This window comes from Platichthys flesus, chromosome 11 (genome assembly GCF_949316205.1).
Source record: "Platichthys flesus chromosome 11, fPlaFle2.1, whole genome shotgun sequence".
Classification (NCBI taxonomy): Eukaryota; Metazoa; Chordata; class Actinopteri; order Pleuronectiformes; family Pleuronectidae; genus Platichthys; species Platichthys flesus.
The window spans coordinates 24,029,064-24,051,606 of NC_084955.1; the positions used below are offsets into that span (position 1 = coordinate 24,029,064).

The 22,543-nt window shown below is 43.1% G+C and overlaps 2 protein-coding genes across 2 annotated transcripts; both read left to right on the plus strand.

The window, feature by feature from the left end:
- Nucleotides 1-5,321: 5,321 nt before the first annotated feature.
- On the plus strand, nucleotides 5,322-7,080 carry si:dkey-30e9.6 (uncharacterized protein LOC564083 homolog). Its single transcript, XM_062399034.1, has 4 exons — nucleotides 5,322-6,182; nucleotides 6,354-6,438; nucleotides 6,687-6,829; nucleotides 6,931-7,080. The coding sequence occupies exons 1-4, from the start codon at nucleotides 5,322-5,324 to the stop codon at nucleotides 7,015-7,017; spliced, it is 1,176 nt and encodes a 391-aa protein (XP_062255018.1). The 3' UTR covers nucleotides 7,018-7,080.
- A 2,027-nt stretch (nucleotides 7,081-9,107) lies between these two features.
- Nucleotides 9,108-11,855, plus strand: arl4aa (ADP-ribosylation factor-like 4aa). Its single transcript, XM_062399614.1, has 2 exons — nucleotides 9,108-9,319; nucleotides 10,386-11,855. The coding sequence occupies exon 2, from the start codon at nucleotides 10,478-10,480 to the stop codon at nucleotides 11,078-11,080; it is 603 nt and encodes a 200-aa protein (XP_062255598.1). The 5' UTR covers nucleotides 9,108-9,319; nucleotides 10,386-10,477; the 3' UTR covers nucleotides 11,081-11,855.
- The last annotated feature ends 10,688 nt before the right edge of the window (nucleotides 11,856-22,543 follow it).

Here is a 22,543-nt window from a genome sequence, read left to right on the forward strand (position 1 = left end):
AAATAAATATATGAATTAATCAAATTCATTACCACCCACTGTAGAAACACAAATATATAAATATATATTAATAACAAATACATGTATGATTTAACTTAAAACCCTATTTTCAGTATTCGTGTCACTGTTGCATGATTTTTATTATTTCTTGTATTTATAAGATCAAACTTTCTAAGTTAAAGTTTGATCTTGTATTTCTCTTTTAGTTTCAGGTTGTAATTTTTGTGTGTTGTTCTTTTTGTCCACTTTGTTCTCTTGTTGTTGAGATGATGAATTCAAATAGATTTATCCCATGATGATACATTTCAAGACAATCATTTTTAAATATTATCCTTACAAGTGAGCATATTTAATGAATCTCCTACACACCACTCCAGTTTACACTTTTACACTTTTTATTTGGCTACTTAGATTCATATTTCTGGTTCTATAATCTTAATATAATCGTTTCCCTTCTTTGCTCACTTGCTTTTGCAGTAACAAAGTGAATCGACAACATGTTGTGACCTCACTTCCTTTAAAAGAGCATCAATCCATCTCATAAAAGCTCAGTTCACCTGGTGCTGTGGATTCAGATTCATGTGACGTCAGACTGACACGATGCTGAGATCAGGACTTTATGAGGACGAGACATCAGATAAGACGAACATAAAGATCTCAAGTGCCTAAGACTTAAGTTTACAGAATATTATATATGCAAAGAAATAAGTATCTTTCCAAAGACTATGTACAGAAAATGACTTTTTCTTAAGCAAATTAAAATAAAACCTTGATTTCTCTCTTTCTAAAGATGGAAAATAAAGTGGACTGATGTTTGGAGGTTCACGTCCGGCCAGTCAGTGATGTTTCATTAGTCACCAGCCAAACCAGTAAACCAGATGCTCCACATGCTGCAGTTTCAGGGAAGCGCCGTCAGCCAAAGAGTTTGGACGAGTCCGATCTCACACTCACATTCATGCCCTGTTTCCATTCTCACGCTTTAACTGCAGCCGAGCTGCGGATGTGGCTTTTCACTGGCAGGAGCTGGTTGTTCTGTCAAGGACCTGAAGCTCATCTGCACAGGAGAAGAAATGGGATCTGGAGGCAGTGATGGATCAAATTGTAATAAAAAAAAGTTAAGGTATTTGAGGGGAAATTCTAAAAAAGTCGTCAATTAAATTAACCCTAACCCTAACCCTAACCCTAACCCTAACCCTGCAATTCATTAGTTGTGTGTCTGTTCTCTTGATGTGATTCTGATCCTGCACTGATAACAAAGTTGAACCTCCACCAAGGCCCAACAGTCTCAATATTAAATTCAACCAAGCTGCACTAAATCTTCCATATTCACAGATTTCAGTCCCTTTTATGTGGCTGAGTTTTCTTCATCAGGATCCTTACTCCTCTTACAATGTTGAAGAAAGTGAAAAAACACATTCCAGGATCTGATCCTTGAGGTTGAATGATTTCTTCACGTATCCACATTGAACATTTTTGTTTGATCTTGCTCACAAACAGTGAAACAAACAATCAAACAAACAAACTTACGACAAATAGACTTGTTGAAAACCTCCTAAGTGGAGATATTGAAGAATAAACAATAATAAACTTGTTATGTCTGACCTGAACCTGAAGATACTCAATTTACCATGATTAGCACAAAATGCTCATATTTGTAATAAAATGCATATTTCAGATTGTTGTTCTGTCTCAGAGTTAGTGACCTGTGTGAGATGATTATGTTTATTTAACCCTACAGGACTGAGAACTCATTTAAAAAAAATGTATAAGGAGGTTTCTCTAAAGTCAGTGAGACAATCTTCTGTGATTAATGATGAGTAAAGCGTCTGTAGATCAGTCCAGCCGATAGGAGACTGACAGCTGTGCAGGTCGTAGACTGATCCCCTGTCTGTGGAACACGAAGGTGCCTGACTGTCTTGTTGAGACGCTCATGTGTTCGACTCCCAGGCGGAGGAGGGAAACACACAACCCCTCCCTCGTAAATCTCCGAGACCATCGACCTGGTGAGAGCCTGGAATAACCATCAGGTACAAAACCCACTTTCCTCCTCGTCCATCTGCCGACTCCTCGTCTTACACAACCGGCAATTAAACCTCCATCGGCCTCTCGGAGGGGAAAACACCGATCTGTGTGTCGAGCAGACGTTCACGTTACATGTACGAGTTTGTTCCTGAAGGAGCGAGAGAAGTGCTGAACAAAGAGGATCATGGGTAATCTATCAGCTCATTTTGTGTTATTTATTTCTTGTAGGAGAAATGGCAGCAGCACCGAGGCCCCGTGGGAAATGTGATGACAGGAAAGCAAACTGTTTAAAACCTCCACCTCTGAACACGGTCGCACAACTTAAACATCTTCAAGTGAACACGAGGAGCCGGAATCTGCAGCTGATGGTGTCGCTCATCTGTCGTGATCACCCCAGGAGTCAAGTGGAGACAAAGGAAATTCAAAGACTTGCTCTCTAGATATTTCACAGAAATTCACTGTATTCTTAATTTTTTTTTAATATGCTCTATGTTTAAACAATGAAAACAAGATCCTGGATCTGCCCCTTTGTCCCAATCTGCGACACAGGGGCAGAGTTTGGAGTTTGTATTTTCTCGGTGCTGCAGTCCACAGCTTTGTGTTATGTTTCTGTAAGAGAACAAATGTGACCTGAGAGCAGCTGAGTCATGACACCAGCTATTTCTGCCCCCCCCCCCCAGTCTGGGTTTGGGCAGACTCAGTCTGTCGAACCCAGACTGACTCTCATCAACAGACAACAGGGACGCTGATCCAGTGAGAAAGAGTCACATAGAAGTGAATAACTGAAGAGTGTAACGGACCCACAGAGAGTTAGAGCAGAGGAAGTTCTTCTGACTGGTGCAGAAATACATGCAAACACACAGAGACGCAACAACAGACTAATGTGCAGGATGTGTCTGATCATCAGATCTTTTCATTCAATTTAAATTAGAAATGAGTTTTGTGTTTTTTCTTTCTAATGAAACCTCTGAGGGACAGTTTGCAGTTATTTTGATATAGGGTCATGCTCAAGGACACTTCCGCAGAACTGGAGGAGCCCGGGTTCAAACCGACAACCTTCCAGTTGGTGGACGACACTCTTGACCTCTTCTCTCGCCACGTTCAGCCAACATGAAGTTCACATGCAGTTTCCAAGCTGCAGCTCTGAAGGGATGAAGTGTTTGTTTTCACTTTGCAAATCCAGTGATGTTTTCAGCAAATTCAAACCTGTGATTTTTTCTTTATCAGCATCTTTAAAAATGATTTATCACAAGTTTATGACGCAGTTTAAAGAAAAGTGGTTCTTCTGAACTCACAGTACACATGTTTCCATATTTATTACATGTCGTTTCTTTTTATCCAGGGTTTGATTTACAGTCTTTCTCCTCCTCTATCAGAAACAGGATGAAAGTAGAGAGGAAAAAGAACGAGGAGCTGGGACCGATGGGACGAGTCGGCCGACGACCGCAGGGACTTGAGAATCGTTTCTTCCCTCAGTGACGACGCTGGAACATCAGTGAAACCAGATGGAGGTCCTGACACACAGTGAGACGCTGGAGAGGAACAGAACAAAGTCCAGAAACCAGACCAGCAGCTTCCTCAGCTCATCCCCGGATAATGTTTCAGCTCGTGTCTATTTCCTCCGGCCGTCGCAGAGCCATAACTTACAAGCCTCCCCGTGTAACTGGGTGATTTATGTGCAGTACCTTTTCTTTTAGTGTCCAAACAACGATGCAATTAGACTCCATCACGGTGCCGGAGTAACACCGAGACGCGTCTGAGGCTCGACGGCAGCACCTCGGCCTGTCAGCTCCGGCTAAAGGCTCCTGTAATCGTTGGAGCTTTAAATGTCACCGGCTACAATGGCAGGAGTTCCTCAGACGTGGCGCTGAGGGGCCGGAGGTTGAGAGGAGCCCCTGAAGGTGGCGGCTCCTGGTCTTTTTACAGGGGCAGCGAGGTCAGCTCCTTCACAGGCGCTCCGGTTTCTTGTTGCCTTTCCCCCCTGGTGTCAGCTGTCAGAACAAAGATGTCCCCTCCTCACTGTCGGCTCCTGTAACTCACAGCTGTGACCTCCGATGCTGCAGATTCCAGAAAACCTCAGACGAGTCTTTATGATAATGAAACTATGACGAAACAACAATGACAAGTTTCTACTGTTTGGCATTTGTATCATACAACAGTTGGACTACATGACAGCTTCCTATAATCAAAGCCAAAACGTGTGGATTGCCCCCTGGTGGCTGGTAGCAGTATAGGTCAAAAGCAGAAGGGACATGGGACCAGCAGGACTAAGTAATTTTATCATCTGTTCCTGACTGCTCCCAGCTGTAGCATTTCTCTGCTGCCATCTAGTGGACAAGTTACGTCCTACACATATCTTTACTTTGTAGAATTCATATCATTTTTCAAATCCAAATTATTTTGTTTGAGGAAACACGAGACAATCCCTGCTTTCAAATTACAGAAGGTAGCATCCCTAAATATAAAAATATCCCCATGATGAGTGTTATTACTCATTTATCTACATTGAGTCAAATATGATCAGCTGTTTTAATGTGAACCAACCTGAAGAGTCTCTGAGATCCAGAAGCTTTTTCACTTTGTTAGTCCAGATTCAAGAACAGCACACGTTTACTTCCTGTAGCAAAAAGTTTACTTTCTGTCGAATTAAGTTTATTTCATGAGGCATAAAGTTTATTTCCTTGAGTGCAAAAGTGACATAAAAATGTTCTTGTAGCACCAAAGTACTTAGACTGTAGTGCTCATTAAATATGCAAATAATATCAAATACATTATAAACTGCCAGGTTGCTTTATCTGAATTGAAAACTTACATCTAATGTTGTGTATTAATAACGTGAATCTACCGAGTTGTAACTATGGTTGTTAAATGAACCGTAAAAACATCATTTTTTTGGGGAATGAAGTTTAGGAATGTAAACGTAAAAAGCAACATAAATTTATAAAGTACCTTGTTAAAATGTAACTTGTACCTTTGTACTGCTAATACTTCAACCACTGGTGTTGTCTTATCCATGAAGTACAATCTACTACATCAGTACATGAGTATTCTCCCTGCTGCCTTCACATGAACTAGTAGAACGACATCCCTGATCTGAACGATTCACAGTTGTTGTTGCTTAGTTTCCTGTTTTGTGTTTTGTTGACGTCGTCCTGAGCTCAGCCAACTCCACTTCTGTCTTTTTGTTAAAGCTTCTCGTTACCAAGCAGCACTTTTATGTGTGTCTTTTGTCGCTGCTTCTCTCTCGCTTTGTGTCCCTGGTACAAACTGTAACTGTACAACAACTGCACACTCTCCTGATGGCTCCGTATGGTTTGTTGGATCCGCTGCCCTTGGTCAGTTTTGAAAGTAAAGCCCAGTTCTCTGCGAGTCGGGCTCTGAGCTTGGCCAGGAGTAAATACTTTAAGCTCCCAGAGACGGAGAGCCGCCAGGTGGACGTGTGGAGCATCAAACCGCCGGATTTCTCCCTCAAACTCTACAGATCTCTGTCGGTTCCTCAGAGGAAAGAGAGGAAGACTCTGACTGTTCCAGCAGCTCGACAGACAACGAGGACAAGTGGAATATTTCTGCCTGATGTTTCACCTGAGACTGACAAGAGGATTGACCGTGTGAAGTTCATCACCTCTCACAGGCCTCGTGATGCTCTGGAGTCAGAGCTGAGGTTCATCACCTCTCACAGGCCTCCTGACGCTCTGGAATCTGAGCTGAGGTTCATCACATCTCACAGGCCTCCTGACGCTCTGGAGTCAGAGCTGAGGTTCATCACCTCTCACAGGCCTCCTGACGCTCTGGAGTCTGATGTGAGGTTCATCACCTCTCACAGGCCTCCTGACGCTCTGGAATCTGAGCTGAGGTTCATCACATCTCACAGGCCTCCTGACGCTCTGGAGTCAGAGCTGAGGTTCATCACCTCTCACAGGCCTCCTGACGCTCTGGAGTCTGATGTGAGGTTCATCACCTCTCACAGGCCTCCTGACGCTCTGGAATCTGAGCTGAGGTTCATCACATCTCACAGGCCTCCTGATGCTCTGGAGTCTGAGCTGAGGTTCATCACATCTCACAGGCCTCCTGACGCTCTGGAATCTGAGCTGAAGTTCGTCAGGACGGGAAAGTTTCCGTCTGAACCGTACGTGAACCCCCGGCCTCACAACTTCAGAGCGGTTAGTGGTTATTATTACTGTGATCGAAATCAAACAAGAAAGAACAAATAGGGTCACACACGTTTTACCTTCTTGCAATATCCCTTTTCACCACCAGGTGGAGATAAACACATTCAAATGAACCAGGGGGAACTTTAAAGTTAAACTTTTTATGCTTGAATCTCACTTCAGCTCGATGAAAACCTTCCAGACATAGTCACCACATACGAGAGGGATCCTGGGAACCTGACTTTAAAATTAAAGCATTTGGACACAAGTAAGTAGATTAACTTTTTTCATTTTGGCTGAAATGTCTCAAAATTTGATTTCGTCTTCTTTGATATTATTTTTGTTTCAAGATAATAATAATATATCTCATTTATATAACACAAGTGAAAAATAACTAATTCATTTTGCTTGTCTGGAGCTTCCCTAGAAAACCTCTTCACATAATTATAGTGAACAGACAATAAAACATCTTGAAAATTGTTATTCCAATCTGAATGGTTTGTCTTTCTGCTCCAGTGTCGACCCCACGATGCGACACTCGCTGCACTTTGAGGGACACCAGGACGAAGATGGACACATTTAAACCTGCAGAGCCTCAATGGGACATGAGGCTCGTCTTCCCTCAGTCTCCCTGGCCTCCACAGTCAGCTTCTTACACTGTGAGTAAAGTGATCGTCTCAGTTTGTCTCAGTTTGTCTCAGGTGGTAAATGCTCCTCCTCGTGGAAACAGTGATATTCATCATTTCATTTCGTTTCACAGAGACATCAGAGAAGAAGAGGAGCGTACAGCGCCTTCATCGATCGGGTCGAGGAGAAACTCTCAAGATCCTGGAAACTTACATCATGACTCTGTTCCCACTGATGCACCAGTTTGACCAGTGTTTCCTGAGTGTGTTTTTATCATCATCTGTGTCCCTTCATGATTTGCATTGATTTCAATACAATTTAAATGTAATAAAAGACCTTTCAACAGAATATAAACCATGAGAAGTTGTGTTATTGTTTGGTTGTGATCCTGAACTGGACAGAAGCAGAGAAATCAGACTCATCCCAGTGGTCGACCGGCGCTGAGAGGAGTCATGAAGTTCACCGACATGATGAAGCCGAGCGGCCGACGGACAGCTGCTTCCTCTGAACCCCAGGAATTAGAAACATGTGAAGCCTGCACATGTTTGAAGCGTGTGTGTAATTAATGCACATACGTGTTTAATGAGTCATCCGTGACTCGGAGTTCAACTCTGAGACTAAATATAAAATGAAAGAAATGTCGGAGGCCGCCATGTGTTGCACTTATTTTTAACCACATGTTTTTCTTTCATACTCTCAACAACGTCATTAAATCTCCCATCAGGGGTTTGTTTTATCATAATTAAAGATGTATTCATATCTTCCTGTGTCCTTTGTTCTTCTCTGTGAAGCATGAACAGGAAAAACAAATGAAGTAACAGGAAAGAGAGAAAAACTGATTTGTAAAAAAAGAGTTTTCTATAGAAATGTGTACCAGTCCTTTTAGGATCTGTCATCCCATAATAAACAGTACTTTGTCCAAACAGCTTATTAAATTCTGTAGTTTTATCTTAAAATGGAAAAGTTAGGAAAACATCAGATTTACGCACTGATTATGTTTCCTGCTTCCAATAAAACCCTTATTTCAACCCAAAATATGAAATTTCTTAATTCCAACCAAATCTATTTGTCTAAATCTAATTTAACAAGAAACTTTATGGTCATTTACCAGAGGAACTTGATGTTGTTCTTTGCTATTTCTCTTTAACTTAACTTATCAACAGCTAATATAAACTTAAAGTAGGTAAACCTTGTGTAGTTTTCATTTAAATAATTCACTGAGGCCTGATTCTACTTTATGAAATCTGTTGAATGTCAGTTGATGAAACATTGTGTTCATGTTGTGAGTCTGTGTGTGAATAAACAGAAGAAGAGTTCTGACACTGAGGTTTTGTGAAGCACCAGTGACTGAGTGTTTTTGTCCTTCGTGCCTGATCTGTGCGGCTCTTCCTGTTCTCTGACCAATCAGTTTAAACCAAAACACAAGGCTGAATGGGGCAGCGCGCACACACACACACACACACAACCACACACGCACACAAACACAAACACAGGAAGGCTGACTGGCTGAGCTGAACCAATGGTAAGTCGGATTTTACTTTTAAACGTTAACATTTAATGATACCAGAGTTTTTTTCTTTTCTTACTTAAGTAGAAACCCAATTTAAAAATGTATTTTCAGATATTTAAACTGCAACTAGTTTAAAAAGCTCAAAATAGGCAGCTTTGTACTTGAGATTAAATGCATCATGGAAATGTAAACAGCACATTTACAGTTATGTAATGTAACTAAGTACAAGTACCCACCGCTGCTCCACTGGGTTTATTTGACTGTATGATGTCATATGAAAGAGTTTATGAAACATGATTATGTTACAACATGTGATTAGACTTCCACAGAAATGTAGATGTTTTTGAAAATAATCATTTCTTGCCGGTCAAATAATTGAAAAGTGTCTCTATTCTACTTCTATATTAATGTACAGCTAATAATAAATAATCTAACATATAATCCCACTTTAATTTTAGCTTTAAGTATATCTATATAAATATATTTTATTATATTTATCAAAATTGTTTGATTTAAAAGGATTGGTTTTGAGGCGGGATTTAAAAATGACGAGAGAATATTTTAAGAATACATTTTACAGTGTAGTGGTATAACCTTATATAACATATTATATACATAATATAATTCTAATGAAAACTCATTAAAGTGAAGTGTCACGAGACGCTGGAGCAACAGGTGATCCCAGGGCAGACCCGTGATTGACAGCCCCTGTCAGCCAATCATCCGAAAGAGAGACGGACACGCGCACCAATCACAGCCGTCCGCAGTGTCCGTGTGGGCGTGGCCCGGGAGCCGACTCCCAGCAGCAGAGTCCTCGGCTGCAGAAACACGCGGGACGCAGAGGACACAGGCTGCGTGTGTGTCCGTCTCCTACTGGCTCTGTCTGTCTCACCGACCCACTGTCCCACTGTCTCCGGTCCTCAGCGACCTGTCTGCGAGGACGTGGCCCGAAAGCAGACGCCGGATCCCGGGTTGGTTTTCCAGGTGCAGAGGACCGAAGGCTGAGTCTCTGGTAGGTGACCTGCTCAATGGAAATGCACGAGTCCACCTGACACATTTATACACAAACACAACACACACACACACACACACATACACACAACCAGTTTAATCTTTAATATACAGATCGGCGTGTTTTATTAGAGTAATGTCACCAACAGGGCCTAACAGGAATTAAACCTTGAGGAGCTAAATTCATTTCATTCTCTACATTATGGACCTTTAAGAACATTATTTACCATTTAAATTCAAAATGAGCACAATAATGTAACTATTGGTGTAAAACGAAGTATGTAGAAGTACTACTTTGGGTACTGTTGAAGTAATATCATCACAGTATTGATCATATTGTGAATATATCCCAGTAGATCCAGGATATAGCTGGTTTTACACAGTCTCTTCCTCGTTGTGCTTCCGGCTGCGTTGATGACACACGTGTGGACTTTGTTCTGGGTGTGACATGAACAGATAAAGATAAAAATATTCACGTTAATGAGTATTTGACTATTTCTCATTGACACGTTGGTTTTATTCCTCAAACATCCTGACGTGTTGTCCTTGCTTCAGTTTCATTTCCTCAAAAGCAAATACTGTCTGTACTCTAATAAGGTTTTTATTGCCACTAGAGGGCAACTGAACAAGTGTAAAACACCACATCATCAGCATATAAAGTTTTTATGGTGAATGTGTTCATTATCATTTGTCTGTTTACACACCCAGAAGTGAAAAAACAGGATTAGTATTCATTTTAGGAAGTTTTTCTAGCTTGTCAAATGTAGAAAATATATTGTTGTTGCTTTCCTGAGCTCTGGTTTGGTCTCCACACATCTTAACCTTGTTAGACTTTCCATTGTGTTTAAAATCGAGGCCAGGACTTGTTGTCAGTCAGTTGCTTGCTCAAGGTGCTTTTCCTTCTGAAACCTAAGTTTAAGCTAAAAGTTGTCTAAAAGCTGATGTGAACTTTATTTGTGAGTCAGCTGTGGTCGCTGTGGTTTTTCACTCACTGCTGCATCGTCTCATTTTTTAAATGCTCCTTCTTCTGTGTTTCACCCACAATAACACGTGTTGTGTGTTTCCAGGTAATTGCTGCATCTTTTTGGAATACAAGCGACTCTTTGCCGGACATTTGGATCAAACCTCCCTCATAACAAATCCTTCCCCATGAGGAAAGATGGGGAATGGATTGTCGGAACAACCTAGCCTCCTTTCCACCATCCCGCTCTTCCAGTCGTTTCACATCGCCATCCTCGGGCTGGACTCCGCGGGGAAGACCACCGTTCTGTACCGGCTGCAGTTCAACGAGTTTGTGAACACGGTTCCCACCAAAGGTTTCAATGCGGAGAAGGTGAGAGTTTCTCTCGGCGCCCACCGGAGCGCCACCTTCCACTTCTGGGACGTCGGCGGTCAGGAGAAGCTCCGCCCCCTGTGGAAGTCGTACACGCGATGCACAGACGGCATCATTTTCGTGGTGGACTCTGTGGACGCAGAGCGCATGGAGGAGGCCAAAACTGAGCTCCATAAGATCGCCAAGACCTCCGAGAACCAGGGGGTGCCTCTGCTCGTCGTCGCCAACAAACAGGACTTGAGACACTCGCTGGGATTGGACGAACTGGAGAAGCTGCTGGCGCTGAAGGAACTGGGCCCGGCGACTCCGTGGCACCTGCAGCCGGCCTGTGCCATCATCGGAGACGGACTCCGGGACGGCCTTGAGAGACTCCACGACATGATCCAGAAAAGGAGAAAGACGCTTCGGCAGCAGAAGAAAAAGAGATAACTGTTTTGTCCCGAGACGAACTTGTCTTCTGTTTTTATGTGAAGGAAACGTAAAGGATTGTCCCCCGGGTGGATTCGAGCTTCCACTCAACACGCTGAGTTTTATCAGTCTGTAACTTTTAGGATTCCCGCCTGTGATCTTGTGTTGATGCTGATGACGAGGAAGTGACACGTAAAGGAATACAGTATGAAGACGAGAAGGTTGTAGACATGTGTGGATATGTGATGAAGAGTTTATATGGATTAACGGAGGGTTCGGGGGTTTGGAAAGTTGGTGGAAGTTGTGCTAAGGGTGGTGTTATGTTTCACGAGATAGCGGCTGTTCCAAAAAGTATTACCAAAAATAATTTAAAAGAAGGTTTGAACTTTTTGACGGTTTTGCTTTGGTTCATGATTCCACATCGTAACACCAGGGGGGGGCCAGAGAGACAAGCCCAAGTTTTATATGAACTGTTTTCTATGATGTTAATTTTTTTTTACACTGGACTTTCTTTGAGGAAGAACAGTATTATCTCGCATTGCCGCATTACTATGGACTTGCTTGCTGTCTAATACTGTATCTGTTGATCTTTTTTTAAAAGCACTTTAGATTATCACTTCTTAAAATGAAGTTTACAGACTTTGAATAGAGAATATTGTGTTGGACTTTACAGAAAATGTTTGGGCAAAAATGCGACAGATACTGCTGTACAGTAAGGCTGCTCTTCGTCGGCCATATTGTCCTTAGACATATATGCATTCAGTTTTGCTCAATAAAAGATATTTAGAACAAAGTTGACGTTGGTAGTTGTTATAATGTCCACTGCGCTAGTCAAGGAAATCAGGTGTAGGGCTGCGATTAACGATTAGCTGGTTGTTCCAGAAAATGGTGGAGAAACTTCAATTAGTGTTTCCAGAAACCCCCAGGAAGGGTTCAAATGTCTTGTCAAGTCTATAAATCAAAGATATTCACTTAGCTGTCGTTAGAGGAGCAAACAAAACCAGAACTAATTCACGTGATTCATTTAAATCGATTCTCAAAATAGTTTGCAATGATTTTAGTAGTGGATTATTGGTTTTACTTCACTCAGGACGCCTTTGCTGCTAACATCCCACATTTTCATACCAAAACGAGGTAACATCACAAACTTACTTTACAGATCAGCCACTTGTCCATTGTATGGAATAAGTCAATATTGACAATGAGTGCCCCCTGCTGGATCACGACGTAAACTACCTACACAGTCTGATGCACTTGTAGACTTTAGATTTTAAATCTAAACAAGTCGTTACAGTTCGAATATGAACTTTTCCCTCCACGTTGGAATGAATGTTTTGAACTTTAAATGAAAGGTGACAACTCTACAGGGAATATTTCATCTTAAATTCACGTGAGAGCTTAGTTTGAGATTATTTGAATCTGCAGAATCAGATTTTTTATTTGCGATAATATATAAAGACCTCACTTTACTGCTGAACCACTGACGTCACATGACCGTTCAGTTGCATCAGATCGTGACTCACAGGCTCTTTTGAAGAACACACTTCATGCTCCTCTGGCCTCTAATCATCACGTCCTCGCTTTCATTTTAAGCATCTTGCTCAATGGTTATGTCGACACAGAATCACACCCAGAACTCACAGCTCCCTCTGAGTGACTGTGTCTATGTGCATGTGGAAACAAACCTGTCTTTGCTTCTTCTACTGAAGCTTCTCCCATCGAATCCCTCTGCTGTGCTCCAGTATTTGCTTGTTATGTAATGTGAATATCAGCAGGTGCAGGTTTGATCTCTAAACAAACGTCTCTCCACCGGAGCTGCCGCGGCGTGAAGGGTTAAGAGGAGCGCTGAGCAAACAGGCCGAGGAGAAAATGTTGTCGGGGCAGTTTGGAGGACCCAGTACAACAGGCTGGGGCAGGAGCATCCAGAGGCATTACCGGGCTCTTTAGGAGAGAGTCGGGCGGATGCCTGCGCTGACACCATGTGCTTCTCTCCCGTCCCTCTGAAACAATTAATGACTGTGAAGCTCAAACAGCTGCCGGCCTCCTAAAACCAGGGTGTGAAGGAGATTACCAGTTTGGCTGAATCACCAAACAGCCCCACCATAAAAATATCTGCTCCAGTTCAGTGTGACAATTATGAGCTTTGATGTGTGTGTGTGTGTGGGGGGGGAATGGTTCTGAATCTCAGATGTCATGCATTTAAAAATAGAAAGAAAAACACGTCTGTAACTCTGGATTTCACACATTTGTCAGATTTCAGAGCTGCGCCACAACTCGCATGAAGAATTCTGTTGTGGCTTCAGAGCGGAGGGGGAGGAGGGGCTATGTGGAGCGGGTGAGGCGGAATGATAAGCGGCAGGGGTCCTGGCTGGACTCGAACCCGCAGCGTTGTGGTCACTTGGCAGCTGATCTCCCCAGAATGCCTTGTGTGTGTGTCAGATGTTGATGAATGGTGTTTTTGTGTCGGGAAGCGCAGGTGCGTCTTCTGGACTTTGTTTGCCAAGTGGAGGAAGGAAACGCAAAGGGCAAAGAAAAGCAAACTCACACTTTTCCCTTACTTCCTTTTCAGTTATCAGTCTGTGTGTGTGTGAGAGTGTGTGAGTCAGCTCGATGTTTATTTACCTCTGGTCATTTCCGTACATCTGCTGGAGGAGTCTCCAGAGGATTACTGTTAATTATTGGCTCTCGGAGTCATAAATCCTGTTCCCTCACTTGTGCTGTACTGTCGCTGACTCGGCCTAACGGGTCCAACAAAAAAATGGTGAGTTATGAAACCACCGTAATCATATTTATGTGTTAGAGCAACAAAGGTGTTTTCAGGAGGGAGGACGTCAGGCTGCAGGGATCACATGTTGTCGAAGCCCCCTAAAAGTCAGTTAATGTCGATATTGGGGAAATTGAGTGGGCGTGTTGTTGACCTTTCTAACATGTGACAGATTTGAATATTACAAATATCTCAGGGTTAAATTGAGGATCCATACATACGTCATCTTGGAGATATGAGATTCTAAGAGATCCTCGTAAAACAAAACAAAACCCTGATTTCCACAGTTGGATTTAGGTCGTTTCCTGCCTCCTGTGTATTCTACCCAAGCTCCTCCCCCCACCTGCATGTTCCTGTTGTTGTGAACTATGATTCAACCTCCTGCTGCTCCTGCTGCTGCTTCAAAACCCAAAGAGAAACTGTCTTGACCCAATTTCCACGACCATTTTCCAGAGTTCACGTCTGAAAGTGGGTCGGCTCCACACAGGAGATCGTACCCGCTCACCAAAGTTAGATTAAAACCCAGAACAGACATCGTGAGTGGAAGTTAAAGTTGAAATCAGTGTGAAGCTTCTGTTTTAAGTATAACAAGCCGCCCAGTGCTGCTGTAACGTTTCTCTACTGTCCCCCCCCCCGCCCTTCATCCCTCCCTGCTCAGCTGAAATCCTCGGTGTGAGGTGGATTAGGGTGAATAAACCTCTTGTCCAGGGGCCGTCCATTAACCCATTAGCCGTTTGGCACCGGGAGGCTTTCACCGACATGAAATAAAAGCACAGTGCAGTGCATGTGTTGTTCTCAGCAGCTCATCCAGAGAAGAATCCCCCAGCTTCCCAGACTTTGTGTCTTTAACGCAGCTCAGGAGCAGTTTGTGCCTGAGTTTGTTTCTCTACTGTACAAAATGTTCTGTGGGTGTGTGGGTGTGTTTGGTGAAAACGTGTGAAGCAATGTGAGTTTTTTTAAAAAACCTGTAAGCTGTGAAGTGGGAGGAGCTGCTGGCTGTAAACGTCAAAGTTTACTCAGAGAGATAAACGTGGTGTTTCTCAACCCGGACACTCCCTGAGTTTACTGCAGGAGCACAAACGACCGGGGCGTCGCACGAGCACACAAACAAAGCTGCAGGTTTAAATCACTTCAGCTCGTTGTTGGTCGGCAGGATTAACACAAAAACTACACAATGGACTTCCACCGAACTTAGCGGGAGGATGGAAGAAAGAATTCGATAAATTAAGTCATGAATCCAGGGATTGAGAGAAGGGAAGTTTATTCACCCATGTTAAAAAAAGGTTATTTAAGGGAATGGTATTTATGAGTTTGTGCAGTTTGGTGCAGATCCAAGTGACAAACCGGATCTAACGGATTTAAAGGTTTCAGAAGGAGACTGTTGGGCCTTGACGGAGGAATCCACTGTCATCTAGAACAAAACATGACGCCACACTTTCTGAATCATTTTCCAGAAATGACCGCACTGAAAATTCCAAATGTGCAAGTTCCTACAAAACATGAAACCTTTCAGCAGCCGCTGGCAGCGCATGACAGACAACAGGAGGCTCTGTAATTGGATTCTCGGGAATTAGAAGTGGACTCGAGTCGTTTTTTACATTTTAATCAAGGACGGCTGATGTTTCATAACGCGATGACTCAACCGGGAGATTGTCATGTTCATCCAAAATCTTGAACGTGTTCCAACCGTCACCGAAGCCAATATTATCACCCTGAGGCTCCCGGGGTGATGCTAAGCTTCAGCTCCTCAAGATCAGCTGTCGTATAAACTGCTCAAAACAAATTTCTGCTATAATATTAACTTCTAAAACAAACATCATATAATGTAACATAATAACCGAGCCAGTACAAGTTGTATCAGGATAAATCAAGAAGTTTCTGGTTTGAAAACAAAGAATAAAATGAAGGTGAAGTCACATTTCAATACTTTTTGACTATCAACATAAGAAAAAACCTGTTTTTTTGGAAGCAGTGTGTGTTTAGTGGGTGTGTGTGTGATGTCCCAGGTATGTCGGGGATTAGAACGCTCACGCAGACGGCAGCACTGGGGAGCCGAGGACAAACAATGTGGATATCTGTGTCGCACAAGCTGCCAACACCAAGTCCGGCCTCCTGTTCCAGCACTGCTCTGTTCCCCTGGTCTCCCCCAGGAGGACAGAAGAGGATCTTTACTGTTCTGGCAACTGTGTGTGTCTGTGTGTGTGTGTGTGTGTGTGTGTGTGTGTGTGTTTCATTTTTCTTAAGGATACCAGAGTCATTCTTTTGTTAGCATTCAAAAACCACGCCCCATGAGTCTTGGCCCCGGAGCTGCTGTCAAACACTGACTGGAGCTGTGGTTGTTGAATGAAGAATTCAATTATGTCACAACCTTTCCCTTGAGACAGAGTTATGAAAAGACAAATTCTAAATCTAAAAGCTCAGCTGACATTCTCCAGAGGTTTTTAATCTTCCATGTTAGAAAACAGCAGGTTTCTGAAAACTGAGAAAAACAAAGAGAACACACATACTGGAACCAGTTGTCTGGAGGAGCTGAGGTGAGAGTTAAATTGTGTTTATTTGGAAAAAAGGTAAAAATAAATAAGATCTAAAAGGGAAGTTTGAGGTCCACCACTATGTGCATGACCTTTTTGACCTTTAACCCTTTGTAAACGTCCTCTGGAGTTGAATAAATAAACATTTGTGTTGTTAAGAAGAAGAAGCCATATTTAAAAAGCACATTAGAGGTTCTCCGTCTGCATATTTCCACAATCCCACCTCCAGAGGGTTGTTGGCTTCTTCTTCTTCTTCTGCTGAGTTCTTGAGATTTATCTTGTGCACGTAAAAAGGAGAAGCTGCAGAACGTGCACACTCCCAGTCTGCTTGTTATGCAAGGTTATTGTGACGCCATTTCTTCTTCTTCTTCTTCTTCCCCCAGTCTACTGAGAGCAAGTGGCCTATTTACATGTGAATTCCTCCTGCGGGCCTGCAGCCGTGCTCGGAGCGGAGAAGGGGGCCACCTGCAAGGGGAGCGGGGGGGGGGGGGGGGGAGGAGGAGGAGGAGGAGCTGTTTGAGGAGCGAGAGAAGTGCACTCCTGTTTTTCTTTTGGCGCAGAGAATAGAAGCTGGTTTCATTAATCCTCAGGAACCAGGGAGACAGAGCGAGGCAGCGGTGACAGAGGGAACTCGAGCTCCAGAAGCAGGCTGTGTGTTATCAGCCTCACGCCCACGTTCAGATGCTGATTTGTTTTAGATTCTTAAATGATTCCGTGATGTTGTGATTCCAGTGAAACATTCGTATCTTATGTCTCCGTGAGGTATAATGAGGGCATCAGTGTTCTTCTCTAAGTAGTCGAACAGATTGTGGACGAGCACCATTCCTAAACCATGACGTCACGTTTGGTGTGTGCACAACACAACATGATGAATGGAGGAGAGCTGTCTCACACTTGTGCCCTGGTAACACGTCAGTAGGTTTTATGGTTTTACAGGTACTCCCACCTGTTTTATGCTCTTTTTCAATTTCTGCAAAAACAAGAAACAGAGTAGAAATGCAGAAATGAATATATAGTCTGAAAAGATTGTCTTGATAAAAGCAAAATTGTGATGTAAAAAACACCTCTACCAATCCTGTGCTGCGCTAAAAGACGGAAATTACAGTAGACAAAACATTTCAGATTTGTGTAAAGTTGTGATGAAACTAATAATGAAAACATCACATTAATTCAATCGAGGTCTAATGGATAATCAGTGAAGGAACTTCTCAGCTGTCAAGACTCTAGTGGGTCAGAATGTGCCAATTGTAGCGACAAAGGGAAAAGAGGTGATCATATTAAAATCATTTGTGGTAAGAATGGAATTACGACTTGTGTTGGTCGTAAACACACATTAAAAACACACAACTTTAACACTTTGCTGCCTCACACCTGCTGTGAGGTTCAGACCTTTAAACTGTTTAATGTCAAACGTAGACAATGGAGACGAGACAACAAGAAAATAAATTCCAGCTCTAAGAAGAAACAATAATTTGGTCGTGAAGCATCATCAGGCATCAAATTAAAGTGAAGTCTGGCTTATGAGCCAAAACATTTAAAATCTATAGGGTATATATGATATTTCCTGTTTTATATTTTCATGTATCTATCAAGGTTTTCCGTGTCATAGTTTTTCTTGTGTTTAAGTCTCTGCCTTGCCTCTAACTTATAGAGATTCTAATATCAAGTTCATCAAACCCCGAGCGCCGGCCTCTCATCTGTCCAGTGATGAAACGCGACCCAACACATCCACCGCTCGCTGAGACTTTCCACGAGTCGGTGCGCCAACACAAAGCTTTGGAGACCAGGGCCTAACCCCGGCATAATCCTTCATGCCCAAACAAGACCAGAGACAGATTTCACAGGCTTGTGTCTCACAATGCCCGGACTGGAGGGGACACGGCTCTCTATGGACCCGATGTGTCTCTGGACCTGCTGCTGTGGAGTGGGTGTGACGGCGTAGCCCGAAGTTCAAGGTCAAAATGAGAGAGAGAATGAAAAAGTGGTCCTACCGTCATCTTCTACCGGCACATGGAGGTTTCCCTCTGCTCTGGATCCAGCTGCTGACGGTCACGCTCACTCAGACGGAGGTGAAAGAGCAAATCATCACCTCCACAATGAGCCTTTCACACCGGCTGACCCCAGGAATGTCATCCTGTGAACCCTCTCAACCAGAAGACACTGCTGCAGCTCGACCGTGCAACATGGAACCGTGCATGACGTGGATCCTGGTGCAGGCTCCAGATCGTGTTGTTCACACCACAGTGGTCTCAGAGACAGATTTCACAGCCGGTGCTTTCAGAGCTGCACTGAAGTCCATCCTGGTGTTTCCCAGAGGAGGTGTAGAGAGAAGGCTAATGTCAGAGTCAGTTGCTTTGGACAATGTAACGGTGGACAAGTGTTGGTGAGGTTTCTAACACGTAACGGACGTGAAACTCAGGATGAAAAAGAGAAACACATAGAAGAAGCAGATGAAGAGTTTTTGGTGATAAAAGCCGATCTTGGTGAAGAGGTTCTGTAAACAACCCTCACCCAAACGTTTCTGAATCAATCTCCTGCTCAAGAATCTCTGGAAAATGTCCCAAAATAGTCTGGATACAGTCTTGAGTCCCGGAGCAGGAGATTGTCTGGGTCAGATTTGTTCATGTCTGAAAACAACAGCCTATAATGACACAGGATCTTACCCTGATGTTTACACAAATACTGAGTATTCAGCCTTTTTTATTAAAAGTGGAGAGATTTTATCTTCATGAATTGTGCACTTGTCAGAAAACCTCTTTTTCCCCGGACTGTTTTTTGTTCTAGACTCTGGGGACTTTGTGATATAACTGAAATTCAAATCAGATCCCGTCTGTGATTCACCCAAACGCCTCTTAGCCCTGAAATCAAACCAAAAGACAGAAGCAGGGTTCAGTCCGAGGTCACATGCTCGTCCTCCCTCTGGATAGTTTAATGACAGGACTGGGATCTGATCACACCACTAAGTTGGTGTTGGTAAGTAGCTGGTTTGAAACCAGTGATTTACTAAATTAGGTGACAAATTTAAAGATTCTCTGCTGGCAAAGTCTAGAAAAGATTCCACGAGCTGCCACGTCGCTTACACGTGAATATACGTATGTTTCCTTCAGAGCTAATGGTTCTCATGCAGTTCAGAGTGAGAGGGAAACATCCAGTTGTGGTAACTTAATCTACAAACACACACAACTTCACCAGGAACACCTGCTCATTCATGCAAATTGATCCAATCAGACGGTCATGTGGCTGCAGTGTGATGAAGTCAATCCTGCAGAAACACGCCAGGAGCTACACGTTCACTTCAAACACCAGAACACAGAAAGTTACTTTGACTGTGATTGTTGATTTATGAGCCGGTTTGAGATTTCATGAAACCACAGATCCTTTGGACATGGACCAAACTGAAAAGTCCCATGTTAAATACATTTTTCTGAAAGATGGTTTCTGTCATTTTAGGATGTTTTTAACACACCCACCCATGTTCAAGTGGATGTAAGTAAGTTGGTTTTAATTAGTTATTTGATGATCACAGGATTGAATCCGGGAAGTTTTGGCTTCACCAACGTTATCACTTCATGATTTGTAATTTGAGGTAAATTGTGTAATTCTATGAAACAATTTCACATAATCTTCCTCATTCACCTCATTGATTTAACTGAATTTAAAGTGTCAGGTCAGATATTTCTTACTGAGGTGTTTTATCATATTAGCTTCCTCTCACATTATCTCCAAACCAGATTGTGTTTATTGAACTCACATGAGGCCGTGAGTCTAATCTGAGACCTGAACACGTCTCATTGCAGCTCCTTGTTGTTCCTCCCTCCTCGTAATGAAGCCGGTCACTGCTGACCTCCTCCTGGTGTCAGCAGCGTGACTCCCCCCGTGTTGGCAGCAACACTGACGGAGGCGTTTAAACAGCGTGAGGACTTCATTAACTGCAGAGAAAAGAAAAGGCTGAATAATCAACTGGGCCCTTTTTTTCAGCAGCCATGTTATATTGCAGTCGCTCCGTGATTAACGCTCCTGACGTGGTTCTCTCCATAGCTTCTCAATCTGCCTCGATTTCCATGGAGATCCGAGCTGCAGGAGACCTCTCTGCCTCGCTCTGCTGCTCAGGGATAGTTTTTGATTGGCCGATGCACTCGATGTCCTAAAGCTGAGCAGACGAAGCAGATAAGACGAGTTTGATTTGTTTTTTATGGAGTCTGGGTTTTATGGAGACTCTTATCTGTATCTCTGGGGAGCCGGGGGATGCCCGTCTCCTCCTGAGCTCACGGCTGAAGGTGACCAGGTCTCATCAGCTGAAGGGTGTCAGGACGTGTGACCTGAATTCTGACCTTATCTTTAAAAAACGGGGCTAAAAGTCAACTTTTGAGTCCATCAGGAGGTTTATCAATGGCCCCCTGCTGCTGTGTCAGACACAAAGGGTGAAGAGTGGAACTATCAGTATTTTTTGGAACAACCAGACGCTCACTCCGACACAGAGGAGATGCTAAAGGCGGGACAGGGGACCGGGGGGGGGCTGATTCAGTCAGATTTGATGGCCACAGTAACTCAACCTTTCTAAACCTGGATGAGATTCAAATAGCTGCTCGTGGTTAAATAGATCTGATCAAACTATTAGAACCCAGAGCTATTTTAAACTTTGCTAATGTGTAAATCTAATTTTATCAAATGTAAATTAAGAAGCTTCTGTAACGTAACTCCCTAAAAGGGACAAATTATGCGAAAACTACTTTATGAGGTGTTAACTGGTTTAATGCTGTGAAGTGTGAATCATCTCATATATTAAATATCACTCTAAAACTAGTTTAGGCCAAATTGAGACCACACAACTTTCAGTCTCATCAGATTGTTGCAAAGTTCTCGCTGCAGAAATTCCCTTCATCAAGTGGAGTAGACAGAAACTGGGACTTAATCCAGTGGCTCCTGAGCTGGGCCCCATCAAGGTCACGGGATTATTCCCAAGGGAAAACACAAGAAATCCAAAAAGAGATTAGAACCAGGATATTTTACCTGAATTTATTACAAAGATAAAAAGATTTAAAATGAAAACCCAGCAAATATAGAAATATGTCATTATTCTTCCACTTTCCTTGGTCCTCACGCGACCCCCTGATGTGATGGAGACAGATTATTGGCAGCACCAGTTCACTGCTCCACAGGAAACACCACGACACCTCAGGCAACGGGCACGTCGGTAATTCAATTTCACATCCTCTGTGTTCTTCAGCCTCCTCAGAGGAAAGTGTTTTTATTCCTGAGGTCGGGCTGAAGAGTTTGTGAACTCCTGCTCTTTGATAATTTACTGTTTTCTGATGTGTCTCACAGTAAAAGACAGGGGGACACTCCGTCTCTTCTTCTGTCTCGTGTGGCGTGAAGTCCGTGTACAGAGCTGCACCGACACTGAGCCAACGCTAAGCCTCTTATCACTTTCCCTCCCACAGAGCTCTTTTGTTCCAGCTCCTTTTACCCCCAGTTCAACCTCACATGTCAAATTTTATTTAGTAATTTCCCCCGTTTGAAGTGAAGATTTTATTTACATGTAAAAGCCTGTTTACAGTTTTCTAAATGAGACGATTGTCAGACATGTTTTTAATTGTCTTGAATTAGTCTGTGAGCTGATCTGAGGTCTGTACGTCCGGACCCTTGAAACAATCTGTCCCTCCTGGTTCCACTCGAGGCTCAAGCTGAATCCTCGTCCTCCTCGATTCCTCTGATCTCCTGCGAGGAGACTGACCAGGTAAAGCAGAGTAATCTTCTCTCCTCCACATGCAAGTGGATCTGTCCTTCATTCTGCCGCCTGACCCACATCTGTCACCTCCTCCATTCAGCACCGCCCTCTAACAAGTGATGAGTTCGTTTACACTGAAAAACCCAAATGACAACATGTGTGTGATGGTTTAAATGGTGGCTGTGGTTTGTAGATAAGTGCGTCACTCACACACGGTGGTGTCAGGGACCAGTGCGGCTCCAGACTGGAATAACAAGATCTGGACTTTTATTTAGAAACTCGCCTTTTTTGTTTACTGCTTAAAAATATACGTGTTTATGCTTCAGAATTTAAATCAAAGGTTGTAAAGCAGAAGTGTAATGGTTTGCAGGAATGGAGACGACACACAAACTTTACTTTATTCAATAAAAGAACAATTTACACCATAATTATTCAATTCGGCATCATCAGTTGCAACTCCC

Excerpts from the sequence above, each read along its gene's own strand:
- si:dkey-30e9.6 (XM_062399034.1), top strand. The coding sequence starts at position 5,322 with ATGGCTCCGTATGGTTTGTTGGATCCGCTGCCCTTGGTCAGTTTTGAA. Across the intron at positions 6,183-6,353 it reads GGCCTCACAACTTCAGAGCG|CTCGATGAAAACCTTCCAGA; the intron begins GTTAGTGGTTAT and ends ATCTCACTTCAG. Across the intron at positions 6,830-6,930 it reads CACAGTCAGCTTCTTACACT|AGACATCAGAGAAGAAGAGG; the intron begins GTGAGTAAAGTG and ends TTCGTTTCACAG.
- arl4aa (XM_062399614.1), top strand. The coding sequence starts at position 10,478 with ATGGGGAATGGATTGTCGGAACAACCTAGCCTCCTTTCCACCATCCCG.